The sequence below is a fragment of the Felis catus genome, chromosome B2, assembly GCF_018350175.1.
Source record: "Felis catus isolate Fca126 chromosome B2, F.catus_Fca126_mat1.0, whole genome shotgun sequence".
NCBI lineage: Eukaryota > Metazoa > Chordata > Mammalia > Carnivora > Felidae > Felis > Felis catus.
This window is the reverse complement of record NC_058372.1, coordinates 75526762-75542443: the sequence shown is the minus strand read 5'-3', so window position 1 is coordinate 75542443 and position 15682 is coordinate 75526762. Positions and strand designations below refer to the sequence as shown.

General features: G+C 41.8%; 1 protein-coding gene across 3 annotated transcripts in view; it reads left to right on the top strand.

Annotated features, from left to right (window-relative positions):
* Positions 1 to 5141: 5141 nt before the first annotated feature.
* The window catches only part of CEP162 (centrosomal protein 162), a 115345-nt gene continuing 104804 nt past the window's right edge, over positions 5142 to 15682 (top strand). For 2 of the 3 annotated variants that reach the window (XM_019830922.2, XM_019830920.2), the window contains exons 1-2: positions 5142 to 5416; positions 6460 to 6575. In XM_019830922.2, the coding sequence (XP_019686481.2) occupies positions 6519 to 6575 (57 nt within the window). In that variant the 5' untranslated portion in view covers positions 5142 to 5416; positions 6460 to 6518. The remainder of the gene's footprint in view (positions 5417 to 6459; positions 6576 to 15682) is intronic. The other variant, XM_011282478.3, reaches the window with a different exon arrangement.

The window sequence follows — 15682 nt, the reverse complement described above, 5'->3', positions numbered from 1 at the left end:
GTTCCAGGGAAGGAAGCGAGAGGCTCATACCTTGGGCAGAGGTGAGGCTTTCTCAAGTTGCACCTGTAGGAAGCTGGTCAAAACCTATGAGAACTGGTTGTAGCAACAATGACTTCAGTAAAATGTAGGGCTGAGAGGATTTTAAGTGATGCACAAAGTGGCAACTGATGCAGTAAAACCTTTGCACTACTCAGATTCACCCTTTCTCACCATTAACTCCAACCTGTCACCAAGTCTGTTTCAATGTGCTAGCCAGCTACAATTTCTGCAAGTGGCTCTAGGGAATTAGCTACAGTCCCTACTGCCACAGCTGGTTCCAAAGCCTTGTTGATAATCATCTCTCTCCTCCACTGCTGATTTTAAATTTCTCTCACCTTTGGCCAGAAGCTTACTGATCTAGAGTTGCTTGCCCAGTAGAGTGACCCAGACCTTCTTATTTTAGGTTTGGTTTACTTTGCCCTTATCAGTACATAGCTGCTGTAACTGTCCATTCACCATTATCACCTATCACAAAAACATCAGGAGGTGCATCAGTCAAGTCCTTGGATATTTCTCCCTGCCTCCATTATATAACAGTGACCCAGGCTATTTATGTTAATCAGGGCAAATTAATCCTGTAAATATATTGACATATTAATTCCCTTTTGCTTGATGACCCAGGAATGAGGAGCCCAACCATTGGAATGAGGAGCCCCAAATGACCAGGTAATAGTCAAGTTCTGTGGAACTGTTTTACTTTGTCCTCTGGTGAAAGTGTTCTCCTTTCTGGAAGCCAGAATCTCTAATTCAGAAGGGCCTAAGGTTTCAGGTACAGAAGAAATAAACTTGAAAATGGGTCACTAGGAGTAATGGGGACAGGGACCAATTTTATTTCCATCCCTTGCTTCCTGAAGGGACATAGCACCACATGTTAGCTGTTGATACAGCACATATATCTCATCCTTTCTCCAGCCTGGAACTTTAGCTGAACCTTCAACAGGTCATTCCACCATTGCATTAGTTCATCTGCTTCTAAGTGATGAGATATATGGTAATCCCAGGGGCTCCTGTGGTCATGCACCCATTGTTTCACCACCTTTGTCAAAAATTAATCCCTTGAACAAAACCAACACTGCAGGGAATGCCATACCATTGAGTAAGGCATTCTGTAAGCCCTGAGTTGGGGCACTGATGAAGGCTTTTCTGGCAGAGAATGCAAATTCATGAGCATAGTAGGTTTAAATTCCAGTAGGGATGAATTGTTGCCATCTCTAGGGTGGAAGGGATCTAATGAAGTTAATCTGATATTAAATGGCTGTCTGGTCATTCTTGAGAGATGAAATCATATCAAGGACTCAGTTTCAGTCTCTATTGCTGACAAGCTGGGCATTCAGAAAAACGGTAGTAGCTAGATCAGTATTGGTAGTGGGAGCCCATTCTGTCGTGCCCTTAAACAGCCTTCTTTCCAGACACAGTGTAATGTTTATTCATGGACCAGTTGTCCAAACAGTGAAGTCTCTAAAGATTAAGGGGGAGTGTAGCTCATATCCACAGGGCAAACTAACCTATTTGGTTTTTGCCTTCTATGCAGAGAATGCTCTCTGGTGGGCAGTAACATGAGACACAATGATCTGCATGTTATGTGCCCACTCCTCTCATAAATCTATCTGAAAGCTTCTTTATCCAGATTTCCTTGTCTCTGTTTTATTGATCTTGCTTTATCAAGGCCTCTGACCAAATGCCCAAGCCATTTGTCACTATCCAGTAGTCCATGTATACCCATACCTCAGGCCACTTCCACCTCCAAATAAAGTAACTGATGAAGTGTTCTGCTTGGGCTCTTCCTACTGGGAGGATTTCCCTTCACCATATTCTTTTAGGGATACCTATGAGTGTGGCAGTAGTGTGACAACAGTCTATTTATGGCTACCATCAATATGCCACCCTAACCTATATGTGAACAAGGCCAGAGTATTTTTCTCTGTCATCCATGGACACAGGTATTTCTAGCCATGATCAGATCCGCTAGGCCCAAGCTTCCAACAAGCTTGCACAACTGCTTGCACATACAACCTATTGCTCTGGGTAACATTCAAGTACAATAAATGGATTGGTGCAATATTCTCCAGTACAATACATGCTGTCTCTAAAATCTAAATAAGCCTACCTAGCACTTCTGATATGTACCGATTTATTCTTCACCTTTATCTTTTTGGTACCAGCATGTCCCAAACAATAGATCAGCTAAAACTTCACCAAAAGGGCAGAACCATAAAGTTTTGTGAGGTTTATCTTCTACTCTCTGGTTTGAATGGTGTGTGTGTGAATAATTTCCACTTCCTGCTCACCAACTACAGTGAGTATTATGCCATCAATATAGTAAACCATAATGATATTCTGCAAAATGTCAAGACATATTTCCTACACATTACATTCTGATAGAGCACATAAGAGTTGGTTTAGCCAATGGGGAAAACAGTGAATTGAACTGTTGGTCTCCTCAGGTGCATGCCAACTGCTTTCATGCTTTTCTGAAGGGAATTTAAAAGACCATTTTTTCCAGATAGGTAGTGGCATACCAAGTGCCATGAATTCTGTTGATCTCTTCCAGTTAAGCAACTATATCTGACATGGCCACTGTAATTGGTGCTCATACTTGCTAAAGTTTACCGTAGTTCATTGTTATCCAAGATCCATCTGTTTTTCTGCAGGAGCTAAATAGATTGAAGAGCTTTATGCAGGGTTTACTACCCCTGTGTCCTTTAAATCTTTAAGTGGTGGTGCTAATCCCTGCCATTCTTCCTAGGAAGTAGTATTGTTTTGGATTTGTTCATGTGGATGGGGGTGGGGCATTTTCCGGGCTTCCATTTGGTTCTTCCTACCATAATGGCTTCACAGATCAGGGAACCAACACAAGGGTTCTTCCAGTTATAAAGTATACTTGGAGATTTTGTATATCCCAATTACTCATTTGGAGCCTGGGGATACAATCACAGGGAAGGCCACAGACCCATTGTATCCCTGTGAAACATACTTGGTCTAGAACTATAATTTTTATCTGGCCTCCCTATGCCCCTACTCTAACCGGAAGACCATAATGGCATTTCAGGCTCCCTGGCACCAGTGTCAGCTCACACCCCTTACCCAACAGTCCTTGAAACCAATTTGACAATAAATTTCATATTAAAAAAAAAGAACTAAAAAAAACCAATTTGACAATAAATTATATATTTAAAAAAGGGAAAAAAGAAAAGAAAAGCTTAAGAATCATTCTTTCAAAATTTGTGTAAAAAGTGGATCATGCTGGGGCGCCTGGGTGGCTCAGTCAGTTAAGCGTCTGACTTTGGCTCAGGTCATTACCTCACAGTCCGTGAGTTAGAGCACCACGTCAGGCTCTGTGCTGACAACTCAGAGCCTGGAGCCTTCTTTGGCTTCTGTGTCTCCCTCTCTCTCTGCCCCTCCCCTGCTCACACTCTGTCTGTCTCTCTCTCACAAATAAATAAACATTAACAAAAAAAAAATTTTTTTAAATGCATCATGCCCTCTATCCATTCCAACCCTCTCCAAATATAGAGACAACTATGAATTAGTTAAGAGGTTTCAGTTTTAAACTATACTGGCTAGTTTTAATATCTAGAAATTACTATAAAGTTATGGAATCTAAAATTTGTCTAAGGCAGTAAGAAAAGGGATAGGGATAGAGGTATTCAACACAGCACTATTTTAAAACAGTGATCATTAAAAATAACTTCAGGTTTATACTCCAAAAAGTTGAGATGTCTCGGAGAACTGGATATAGTCAAACCTGCTGGGTGATTTTCTTGAGCTATATTCAATGGCTCCAGAGAAGGTGTTTCTTTGGATAGGCATGCTCTAAGTGCTCTGAGGCAAAGCAGTTGAAAGTATTTGCAAAAGGCCTTTGGAAGGATGATAGAATGGACGCTGGATAAGAAAGGAAGTGAAAACAAGTCTTGAATTCTGGTTAGGCATTATTACTTTGAGCAGGTCTTTTAACCTGTCTGCTTCAATTTTCTCGTCTATAAAATGAGGATAATAATTTCATAGTGACCTTGTGCATATTTTTAAATGGATTCCTTCAGACTGAATACTGCCTCTTTTCACCAACCCTTGCTACCTTCTACTTACCCCTCTGATGGTCTAGGTTTCATTTTAAACTTCCTCTAGAAAGCCTTGTCTAACCTCCCAGGGGGTGAGGAGACCTTTAACATCTTCTAACTGCACCCTATGTCTATCATTGCTGTTGTCATACAGAATTGCAATTGTCTGATCACTTGTCTATCAGCTCCATTAGACCAAAGACTCTATTAGGGCAGGGACTATGATCATTTGTTCATTTAGTACATATTAGAAATAAAAATATAAGCTAAACTGAATTGACTTGGAGAGTATAACGATTAAGTGAAATAATGCTCGTGCAGCTCCTATCAACCTACATGTTCAATAAATAGTAGCTTTAAAAAATCTCTATTATTATTCAAATCTTTATCTGAGGGCACAGCTCCTGGCATGTATACATTTGTATCACAATAAACACTTGCTGAATGAAAAGTTTAGACTGGTGATAATGACATCCTTAGCCTATGTCTGCCAGTGGCAATTCTTTCAACTGTTGTTGATTTTACTTTCACGATCCCAAACGGTCCTCTGAAACTCCAACTTGTGCGTGTACGTGTGTGTGTGTGTGTTTTAGAGCAAGAACGGGGCGGGGGGGGGGGTTAAAATCCAAGACAGTAATTGTAAGATGCCACTATAGAGGGGGAATAAGGGAGGGGCAGAGGGACACCACAGAGAGGCTTGGGGACCAGTAGCGGGTTGGGGCGTGTATGTGTATTTTCAATTTCTTGCCCACTAGATGGTGGAACAGAGCCCCTAACCTGATAACAGTATGCTTTCTCACAGATCTGAGTTTCTCTTACAATGCCCACTCAGCGGTTTGCACGTGGAAGAATCCAATAAATTGTTATTATGTTTTTTCAAAACTTCCGTTTGGAAAACAGAGCCGAAACCACAAGGGCGGGAAGGTTAGGAAGAGTAGAGACTTGCGGAAATACACGACTAGGGGAGCTAAACTACATTTCCCAGGAAGCCACGGGCTGGGCCTACAACACCCAGCATGCCATTGTTCCGGCTCTCGTGACCTGCTCGTGCCGTCCACTTTCCCAAGGAGCGCAGCAAATCTGTACATTCTCTGTTGGTGCGGCAACGACGGCTCTTACCTCCGGATTATCCTGAGCCGCAGCAATTCCTACTTTCGCTCGTAGAGCAAAAAAGACACTAACCACTATTCCGTGGAGCCCACAAGCCACGTGACCAGCTCGGGTCATGTGACTCCAGAGCCAGGCGGCAGAAGTGTGTTATCCTGGTAACTGTTGAGCCCCGCAGACCTTCCCGGAAAGCGCGGAATTCAGAGACCGAGGTAGGTGAGGCGTAGACACTTGTTTCCCACTCGGTTGACTCTGACCGAGACTGTCCTCAGACCCCCTCCCCAGGGCTTTAGTTTCCCAGGTCACTCCCCTCCTCCGCCCACACTCTACTTCAAGTGCGTCTTTGTCTTCTCGCCACTCTGGAACCCGCGCTTCCTGGAGCAGGGCCCCACCGAACGGAGCCCGTTTGAGAGGATCCGTCTCCGACCGAGATCTTGGGGCTAAGACCTTAACCGCACACATCCTCAACTGATCAGAAATGCTAATGAGTCAGGGAGGTGTTATTCTGCAAATTGGGCAAAATATTGTCCAGGGTGTTCACACACAGAGACCCCCTCCACCGCTTCTGGAAAATGAAGCTGCGGTTTGAGCAGCCTCAAGGAGGCCCCGAAACTGGGACAGATTTGAAAATTGGTTGGGTTCATTAGAGGGACAGAGAGAGCTTTGCTCCACGAGTCACTATTGTATAGTTTTGTTGGCCTTCCCACGCTCCAAAAGAAACGTAATATGTTCTAATTTGGATACTTCATTAACTTTATCTTAGGTAGATTTGAACCGTAATGAATTGCATTTTGTCTGTATCTGGAAACAGTCTGTCTTGCAAAACTATTACTAGGGCTGATAACTAGCTGAATGACAAGGCAGCACGTACTGTCCTGTGCTTTGCAAAAAAGAAACCGTCTTTTGAATTGGCTCATTTATACTAAATTTTTGAAAGATTCCTTGAGAGGACCTGCTTTGTTTCAGGAATGTTATGTAACACACACAGCATAGAGTTAGGAAATATTGTGGTCACCCTTTAACACTTGGATGTTAACAATGAAAATGTAATCTTGGACCCTGAATACAAAGCAAACTGTGAAAGCTGCTTTTCCAAAGCAGTTTTATTCATGAATTTGGAATCTTTTGTCCAGGTTATTGGTCAATAACTGTGCATATATGCTAAATCGTAAGAGAAATGTCTGAGGTTTAAGTTTGGTTGTTCTTATGATGTGTTGTGAATTTCCTCAAAGAATATTTATCTCTTGTTATTTAGTGTTTCCAGTGTTGTAAATACTTTGGAATGTTTACTTTGGGAAGTGAAAATTATTGATTATGGCTCACTATTCCAAAGAAGAGCTGGATGAAGAGTTTGAAAAGTTCATGAAAGAGGTAAGTTTATCATTTTAAAAGCTGTATTGTAAATTTGTGTCACAAGAAATTCATCCTTCAATTCTTTCTCCTCTACTATGCAGTTTGACCACGTTGAAAATAAAACAGCTAAGTTATTTTACCAGCAAAATGGATTTATTTTTTAATGGCAGAGGAACTGCATTTCAGACCTTGCAGGCTATGGCAAAACTATAGGCAAGACCTGAGATCAAAGGAGAAGAACTATTACCTTTATAGAGAAAACGAGGAGAAAGGTGGGAGGGGATGCTTTGAATGAAAGTCCATTGGAGGAAAAAAGTAGTCACTGTATTTTCTTGTTGGCTGATCTAATTGCTAGGCCTGGAGAAATTCATTATTCCCCCTGTTGGAAAATGCAAGGTACATTTCTTCCTTTTGGGGTCTGAAATTGATGAGTTGATAGGGCATGAGAGCTCCCCCTTCTGGCCTCCTGACTTTTTAAAATGTAGTTTCCTATATTTAGTTTCATATTTTCCCCTTTGGATCCAGATCTTTCCTCAAAAGCATCACTGACCAAGAAATACGTCATCTGTGCCTCTCCGTGCCAGGAAGGACCTTTTCTGGGTGTCACGTCCCACCAGAGAGAAAGCATATGGCAGTTAGAACCCATTTAAGACCATATCTGAATAACAAGCTTAGGAAGGAAAACTCTCAGGCATTTCCTATCCAAAGTCTGTATCTATATCTGTATCTTGTTGAGGTCATACATGTTGGAGATCATCTTGAAATGTTGAGCTAGCATCACCTTATTGGGTACATGGTTTCTACAAAAGTTTGACGACCAACACGTGCAAAACTTAAAAATTACTATACAAAATGTAACTAAAAGAAACATGACAATTCAAATTGTGTACTGGTTCTGAACCATGACCCTAGGCCTGAAGGTAGCCAGCTAAATAAAAGATCTTTGAGAATCATGTGAAATTTGTTGTAGTTAATGTGCTTATTCCCTAATTTTGTGCAGTTGGGTTTCTGCTTTTCCAGAGTAGTTTATCCATGTGCAGTAGGTGGTGTCTGTCACACAGACGCATCCTTACTCAGCAGGTAGGTAATGCGAACTCTGTGATTGTCTAAAACTACTTTAGCCAGTGAGTTGAATGATCATTGTTGGGCTGCTTCTGCTTTGGCTATAGAACTGACCAGATCTCCTAATTTAAGGAGAGGTTTCTAATTGTGTCTTTTAGTACTTGCTCTACTGAAGGGAGAAAGGCTCTCTCTATGGAGGCAAACCTGGAGTTGTGTATGCCTCTTGGAAGTTCTCATTCAAGGTTGCCATGAAGGTTTAGTGAGGTGGACCAGTGGGAAGCTGCTAGTTATGAAGCAAAAATAGAACAGTGAATATAGCAAGAGCACATTGTCCTTTTATCCTTCAGCTGTCAAGGCGATGAATTGCTCAAGCATCGGGGCCATTACCAAAACCTCCATGTATAGAAGAATAGCCAGGAGCTGCACATGGGGCTCCCTCAGAAGAATTAGCATTTGTGGACCCATTTGTGGGTATAAAGGCATTAGCATTATTCAACCAAGACTCAATGTTATCACATACTAAAAGTCTTCCTAAATATATAGGTATGACAGCCAGCTTACAAACGGTCCTACTTTGGCTCTTTTACAATGTGTTTTATATATGTATTCAAGGGATTTCATTTCTCCTACCCAGGGTTGGGTTAAATTGAGGCAGGGAACAAGTATGTGTGGATTTAATATTCTAACCTATAAAAGGGACCTGGGCAACAGTTTAGGCATGAGTGGCAATTGGGATTCCAGTGAAATTGCTTTTAGGGTGAACTAAGGTATCCCTGTTCCTATGGACTCGATCGAGGTTTCTGGTGGCAAATCCAACAACCAGTTATTGGAAAATGTGAATAAGAGCAATATCTGTCCATGGAAGAGGGAAAAATAGAGTAAGAAGTAACAGCGAGAAAAGGTATGCAAGCCTGCTTCAGTCATGTCGGGAAGGTCGTCTTTATCAGATGTCTGCTTTAATTCTTGGAAACTTTACTTGCAGGTCACCAATTGGTATGCAGGTCCAGCCTGGATTTAGTGCTGTCTTTAGATGTGACATGTGAATCAGGAGTCTATTTCTTGAAAGTTGGTGGCACAAGGGTTGGCTAACAGTACCTGATAGGGCCCCTCCAGTGAGGTTGAAGAGAGAACTTTTTGATGTGTCTTGCAGTAGACAAAAATCTCTGGGTTGTGAGTCGTGGTGCTTAAGGCTTTGTCTCCCGGGAGTAAGCCATGAGGACAGTTTTACTAAAGCATGATTATTCTCAACAGAAGGAATCAGGCCTTTACAATATTGGAGTATATCTCCTTTTATCAGCTGTGGATCAGACGAGGCAGGAGCCAGGTGCATCAGGTGCTCTGTGACTGTCTTAAAGGGTCAGAGTTAATGAGTTACAAAGGGGATGGATCGCAGATTTAGAAAGACCCAATCACAGTGCTTTTGGCCAAGTTAGTTGAAGGGTTTCCACAAATTTTGCTAGTTGAGTCTTAATGGTGCTGTTAGTGCCTTGCACTAGCCCAGAGGATTGAAGGTTGTGAGCATAGATAGTGCTCTAGAACCGGCCAAACAGCGCAGACCTATTGACAAACTTGACCAGTGAAGTAAATGCCTTGATAACTTTGAAGCTTGAGAAGGCCTCCTTAGGTAGGAATACTCTTTTCTAATAGGATTTTAGCTACAGAAGGGGCCATACTCTCTCTGCAAGGGAAAGCTTCAGTTCAGTGAGAAAACAAACCATGACCAAAACATTTATATTCATGGGAAAGAAGCTGAACTTCGAATGGTCTATTGGGCAACTTAAAATGCCAGTGGGTGGTGTGGATGGGTTTCCCAGAGTTGTGTTTTGGACAGGTAGAACAAGCAAAGTAGGCACTTTTGTGGGCTTGTTAATATTTCTGTACCAGAATTGATTCATAAAGCCTATCATCGGGAGAGCAATAATTAATGCTTGTACAATGGTTAGTAAAGAGATTTTAGAGTGTCTGGCAGGACTGGGTTATTATTTGGCTCAAGATAGAGTTCTCTCTTTTTATCAAACCAACGATTACTAGATTTCCAATATAGTTTTTCCCTCTCTGGGGCTAATTTTTGGATATATCTTGTCAGTTTTTCTAGATTATCATTTGAGGCAACATCTCTTAGGACCATGACAGAGGATTGGTTATTGGTTCCTTTAAGAGCAGCGTGTTTAATGGAAACATCAGCAAGGTAGTTTCCTTTGGCTTCCAGGGAGTCAAGTCTGGAATGCACAGGAGCCTTAATAGTAGCCAGGGCAGTTGGCAAAAATTTGACATCTAGTAAATTTAGGACATAAGAGCCATTTTTAATTTTATTCCCATTAGAAGTAAGGAAAGTTGGCTGTTTCTATAATATCCCAAAGTCACGGGCTGCCTGAAGGACATATGATCAATTTAAATATTTTCAGTTTTACCGTTGGCTAAAGTACAAGTCTGAGTAATTCAGCCTGTTGGGTCGAAGTAGCCAAAGGTAAAGGTGCTGCCTTGATGATTTCAAAAGGTGTTGCAATTGCATACCCAGGGCAATACCATTTTCATTCTTTAAAAAGACCCATCAGTAAACCATGAAAAATCTGCATTGGTTAGGGTTATCTATTCATTGTCATGGATAGTCAAAAGGGGATCTGTCCACATCAAGTGGTGGTGAGAGGTTTTATCAGAAGGATAAAGGAGTAGAATAGCAGGGTCAAGGTTATTACAGTGAGGAGGAGTTACTGAGGAGCAGCGAGGAGGATTTCATAGGAGGTGAGATAGCTGGCCAAAAGGTGTTGAGTGTGGTAAGGATTCAGAGGGGCTTTTGCATGGGGCACAAGGGTGGTTAAAGGGGTTCCCATGATTATTTCTTCAGTGGCCTTATCCAGAAGGGCAGGCTCTGAGGCAAGGGGGTTATCCCCGTGCCACAGTGTCCGGTTGTTGGCTATAATATGCCATGGGTTGATGACAGCTTCCATATTTTGGGGTGAGTACTTCAAAGGCATTCCCTTCTCATATGCAAAAAGGAAAAGAGGAGCTGATAATTAGGATGTCCAAGGGCAGAAGGCTTTATGAAGATTTTCTTTAAGGCCCCAAAGGCTATGTAATTCAGATCTTACCAAATAATAGATTCATATTTGTTGTTTTTAAGTAAGATATACAGGGGTTGGACCATAGGAGAAGTTTGGAGCCCAGTTTTTGGCAGTAGTCACCTAGCTGGAGAAAACCACATAATTGGCTCTTAGTTTTAAGTTTCAGGATACCACAAAGCCTATCTCGATCTAAATGAACCCCTATTCCAAGATCAGGTGTCTTAAATATCAAACCTGAGTTTGAGCAAACTGCAGTTTTTCCTTGGAAACTTTATGTCCCTTTAAGGCTAAAAGTTTTAACAGCTACATTCTGTCCTCCTGTGAAGAGGCTTGGGAAAGGGAGCAGAGAGGCAACTCCTCTACATTTTGTAACAAGGTAGGTTCTCCAGAAAATTTTATATCATTTAGTCAGCTTTTAAGGTTTGCAAGAAGTAAGACTTTCTATAAAACCCCAGGGCATTACTATCTAAATGTATAGTCTTCCTTCCCAAGTTAAGGCAGAAAGATATTAATTTATCAACTGGAATACTAAAGAATGCACACAGAGATCAATTACAGTGAAAAGTTTGCTTTCAGTAGGACTAGATGCTAGTAGCATATTGGGTTAGGAACAGCAAGGTGCTAAGGGATAATATTTATTGCTGGAGGTCCTGGACAAACCTCCACCCTCAGCCACTGGGTTTTCTTACAGGTAAAATAGGGGTGTTACAAGGACTAGTGCAGGTGATAATGAGTCCCGGGGCCTTATAATCTTCTATTTTGGGCTTGATGCCTTGAAGGGCTTCTTTCTTTATAGGGTATTGATTAATTTGGGGGAGATCTTTTGTGGGGTCTATTTGAGTCTTAGTACGAGGTGCTTTGAGGATTTTACCCATAAGAAGGGTGGTAACTGATCCAATTGGGACAATGGTTAGTGCCCTTAGAATTAGTTCCAATGCTGTCAGAAGTGAAGCAAGTAAAAGATGTTGAAAGGTCACTTGATTCACCAACTTGGCAATCTTGGTTGCTTCTATCAAATTCTAGAATTGCTTACCCCTTTTTGGAAAAAGGAATTCCAGCAAGATACTTTTCTAAGAAATCTCAGCCCAGTAAGTGAATTGGATGAGAGAATTAAGGAAAAAAGGGTGGGTACCTCTTAAAGGACCTAAACCAGAGGAATAGATTTATTAGAGGTAGGAACCTCACCGTTTAAACGGTTTTGTTCCTCTGAGGCATGGGCTGCTTTATAGTGGTGGGTTGAGCACCGGGAGTGTAGCTCCAGTGGCAGTGAGTACAGATAGAAATTCATTCCCAGTCTGGAGGGTTGTTTCTTTGAGCCAGTTGAGACAGAGAATTGGAACAAGCCCCTTTTGTTCCTCAGAGCCCAGTGTTTGGGGATTAGGAGAACATTGGAATGATTGGTTAGAGGGCTGACAGCATCTGGAGCACTTGAATTTGTAGCAGCCTTTTTTCCAGTGTCCTGGTTTTTTAAAATAATGGCAGGCATCAGGAGGGTTTTGGTTTTGTTTAGGGGCCTACATTTGTTGGAGATGAAAATTAAGGATTTTAGTGGTCTTCTAGTTGAATCATCTAGAATGCGGGTGAACTGCTAAATTAACTAAATCTAGGGCAGATGTAGTTTCCCATTCCATTCTGGTCATTTTAACTGGAAGGGAAAGATCCGATTTAGCCGGTTAATGAACATAGAATTAAAGGCTACCTGAGTGGACTCAACATCTACAGGAAGACCGAAGTTTTCATTAAAAATAACCTGAAGTCATTTGTAATAATAACAGGTTTATCGAATTTTTGTGCACAAGCCTGAATGATGTTCCAATTAACAAGTTTAGGAAAACCTTTGCAATTTTTCTGTGAAGACCTCTAGTGAGTGTCCTGCCAAAAGTCAGAGATCTGTTTTTCTAAATCTCTTTCAGGATTTTTCTATCAGGCCAGTTTCATCCAATGTTAGGCCTGGCCCTCACCGACAAGCGTGTGAACGAATTGATATAAATCTGAGAAACTAAGTTGATAAGTTTGAATATGTATGTTAAATTACTCAGCAAATCTCTGAGGATCCTCAGTAACTTTGGCAAAGTCTTCGACTCTAGCTTGTAGTTCAGCTTTAGTCCAGAGAACATAAGAAACTAGGAGTTTAGCAGTTGGATCCTCGGGCTTAACTTTAAAGGAGGAGGTTCTGCTAGGTTCAGAGGAAGAGAGCAGGGAGAGATAAGGAGGAAAAGGGAAATCCAGAGAGAAGAGTAGAATGAGGAAGGGAAAGGGTATGGAGGGGCTGGGATGCTGCTGCAGGGAAGTAGGAAGATGGCCCCAGAGGAGTGGCCAGAGCACGGGATGACTGCTGTGTGTCTGGAGATGGAAGAATCTAGGGAAGGGAAAGAGCACTCAAAAGCCCTTTTGAATTCTCTCAATTGTTTCGTAGCCTCAGTTAATTTAGAAATGGTATTTTGCAAAGGGGTAATTTTAGAGTCAATATGTATGGAAGTCTTTGGGTACTAATTAAAACAGGCATTCCATGCAGTTTGTTTAATTTTAGAGCCTTGGTCTTCTAATTTGGTTTTGAGAAAATTAAGTTGGAGGAGATCAAAAGTTCCCCCATGACAGTCATTGAAGTTCTAAATTTAGTTAAGTTGGTCTATTTTGTTAGCATTGTGCATGCAGGAGGATCATAGTTTTTAAATATAAAGCCAGCCAGGATCCCAGGAGGAGGAGGGCTGTCCTGAGAGAGTTTAGAGGATTATGATCCCATTAGTCAATACCAAAAGTTCAGAAAAACATGAGTACTCACCAGATAGGACAAAGCCTTCATAAAAAAGAAAGAATAAAGCTTTTAAATAGATCCTAAATAAAGTCAGAGAACTCAAAATGCAAAGTGAGCAGAGCTTGGAACCAGGAGACACATACTCTCAGACTCCAGGGTCGGGGAGAAAAGAATGAGCTCATTTGGCTCAGGGGGTACAGGCACCTGTTTGCTCACCAGCCTCGTAGTTGAGAGTCTTCTCTGGATCCCACTTCTGATCACCAAGTAATGTTGACCTCAAGGTTAAAACAGCCCATTATTTTATCATTTATTTGGGAATGGCAAAGGAACTGCAATTTGGGACATGCAAATGAAGGCAAACCCATAAGCGAGACCTGAGATCAGAGGAGAGGGACCTTATTTCCTAGAGAAAAGGAGGAAGTTGGGAGGGGCTGCTTTGAACGAAAGTCCACTGGCGGAAAACAGGAGTTCAGGATGGTGATGGCTTCTCATTGGCAGGGCTGTTGCTGGGCATGAAGAAAAACCTTTCTTCCTCCCACTGGGGTAGTAGAGTAGGCTTTGTTCTGTTAGGAAATGCAAGATACACTTCTTTGTTGGAGTCTGCAATTGATGACAAATTGATGGAGTGTGAGAGCTCCCCCTGCTGACTTCCCCATTGTGTTCTAAATGAGGTGTCCTGCATTCAGCTTCACAAGTCTGTCACCACACTCTGTCAACTCTTCCTCCAGAATATATCTGTCATCTTCCTCGTTCTCTCTCCTTTCATCTGCCATCATCCCAATCCATGGTGACATCTTCTCACCTGAGGTACTACGACAGTTCCTACGTACTGTCCCAGCATTCCTTCGCCACATTGCAGCCAGTGCCATCTTTTACGTAAATCAGACCGTTCCTCCTCTTTGTAAAACACTTTATTGGCTTCCCATCACAAATGGAATAAAATCCAAACTCCTTCCCATGGTTTACAGAGCCTTGCATGATTTTGCTCATGTCCTCCTCACCCGCTTTATACCCCTCTTCTCCCTTATTCACTTATGCCACAGTGGACTTTTTCTCTCTCAGGCATTCCAAGCTCATTTCACATCATGAGCATTTCACATAGGAGCTTTGCACTTGCTGTTCCTTCTGCCAGTGACTCTGCTCTTCTATTCTTCACCTGGTTGTTAAAGAGCTCATCTTAAATATCACTACCAAGAGAGGATTTTTCTGCTTATTCACCAGAAAAGTAACCACCAAGTGACTTGTTTGCCTATCATATATTTCTCTATGTAGCACTTAGCACCAGTCACTATTTTACTTGTGTAGGTGTGTTTTCTGCCTTCCATTGTAAGAATGTATGATTTGTGATGTGACCGCTATGTGTACACTGCTATACCTGCAGTATCTAATAGATGCTTAATGAGCATTTGCTGAATGCATAGAGGATTGCATTATGTCCTATGCATTTATATAAATGGAGAGGCCTTACAGAGCATTCAGGAGAGTCACAGTAAAAACAAAAATTTTAGGGGGGCCTGGGTGGCTCAGTTGGTTAAATGCCCGACTTTGGCTCAGGTCATGATCTCGCAGCCCATGAGTTTGAGCCCCGCGTTGGGCTCTGTGCTGACAGCTCAGAGCCTGGAGCCTGCTTCGGATTCTGTGTCTCCTTCTGTCTCTGCCCCTCCCCCACTTGTGCTCTGTCTCACTCTGTCTCTCAAAAATAAATAAATGTTAAATTGTTTTTTAAATAGAATTAAAAAAGAATTAACGTTTATTTATTGTTGAGAGAGAGAGAGAGCAAGAGACAGAGTGAGCAGAGAGGAGCAGAGAGAGACAGGGAGACACAGATTCTGAAGCAGGCTCCAGGCTCTGAGCTGTCAGCACAGAGCCTGATGTTGGGATTGAACTCATGAGCTGTGACATCATCACAAGAGCTGAAGTTGGACGCTCAACCAACTGAGCCACCCAGGTGCCCCCAGGAGAGTCACATTTTAAATGATTATACTAACATTCTTGTTCATAAAGGGAGTTTGGTATATGATGTAGTAGAAAACCTCAGTTTAATTAACAGGAAAAATAATGCCTACCTTGTAGGATTGTTGTAAGGTTTAAAAACCACATTTAAGAATTATCCGAATGTAATAGATACTCAGGGTAAGAATCTCACTTCTCATTTGGAAACTGATTTTTTATTTTCAAATATGGGCACATTTTGAAAATTAAGCTTATAGAAAGTGTTTTCACTGTAAAAGATAAAAGCAGTGTAG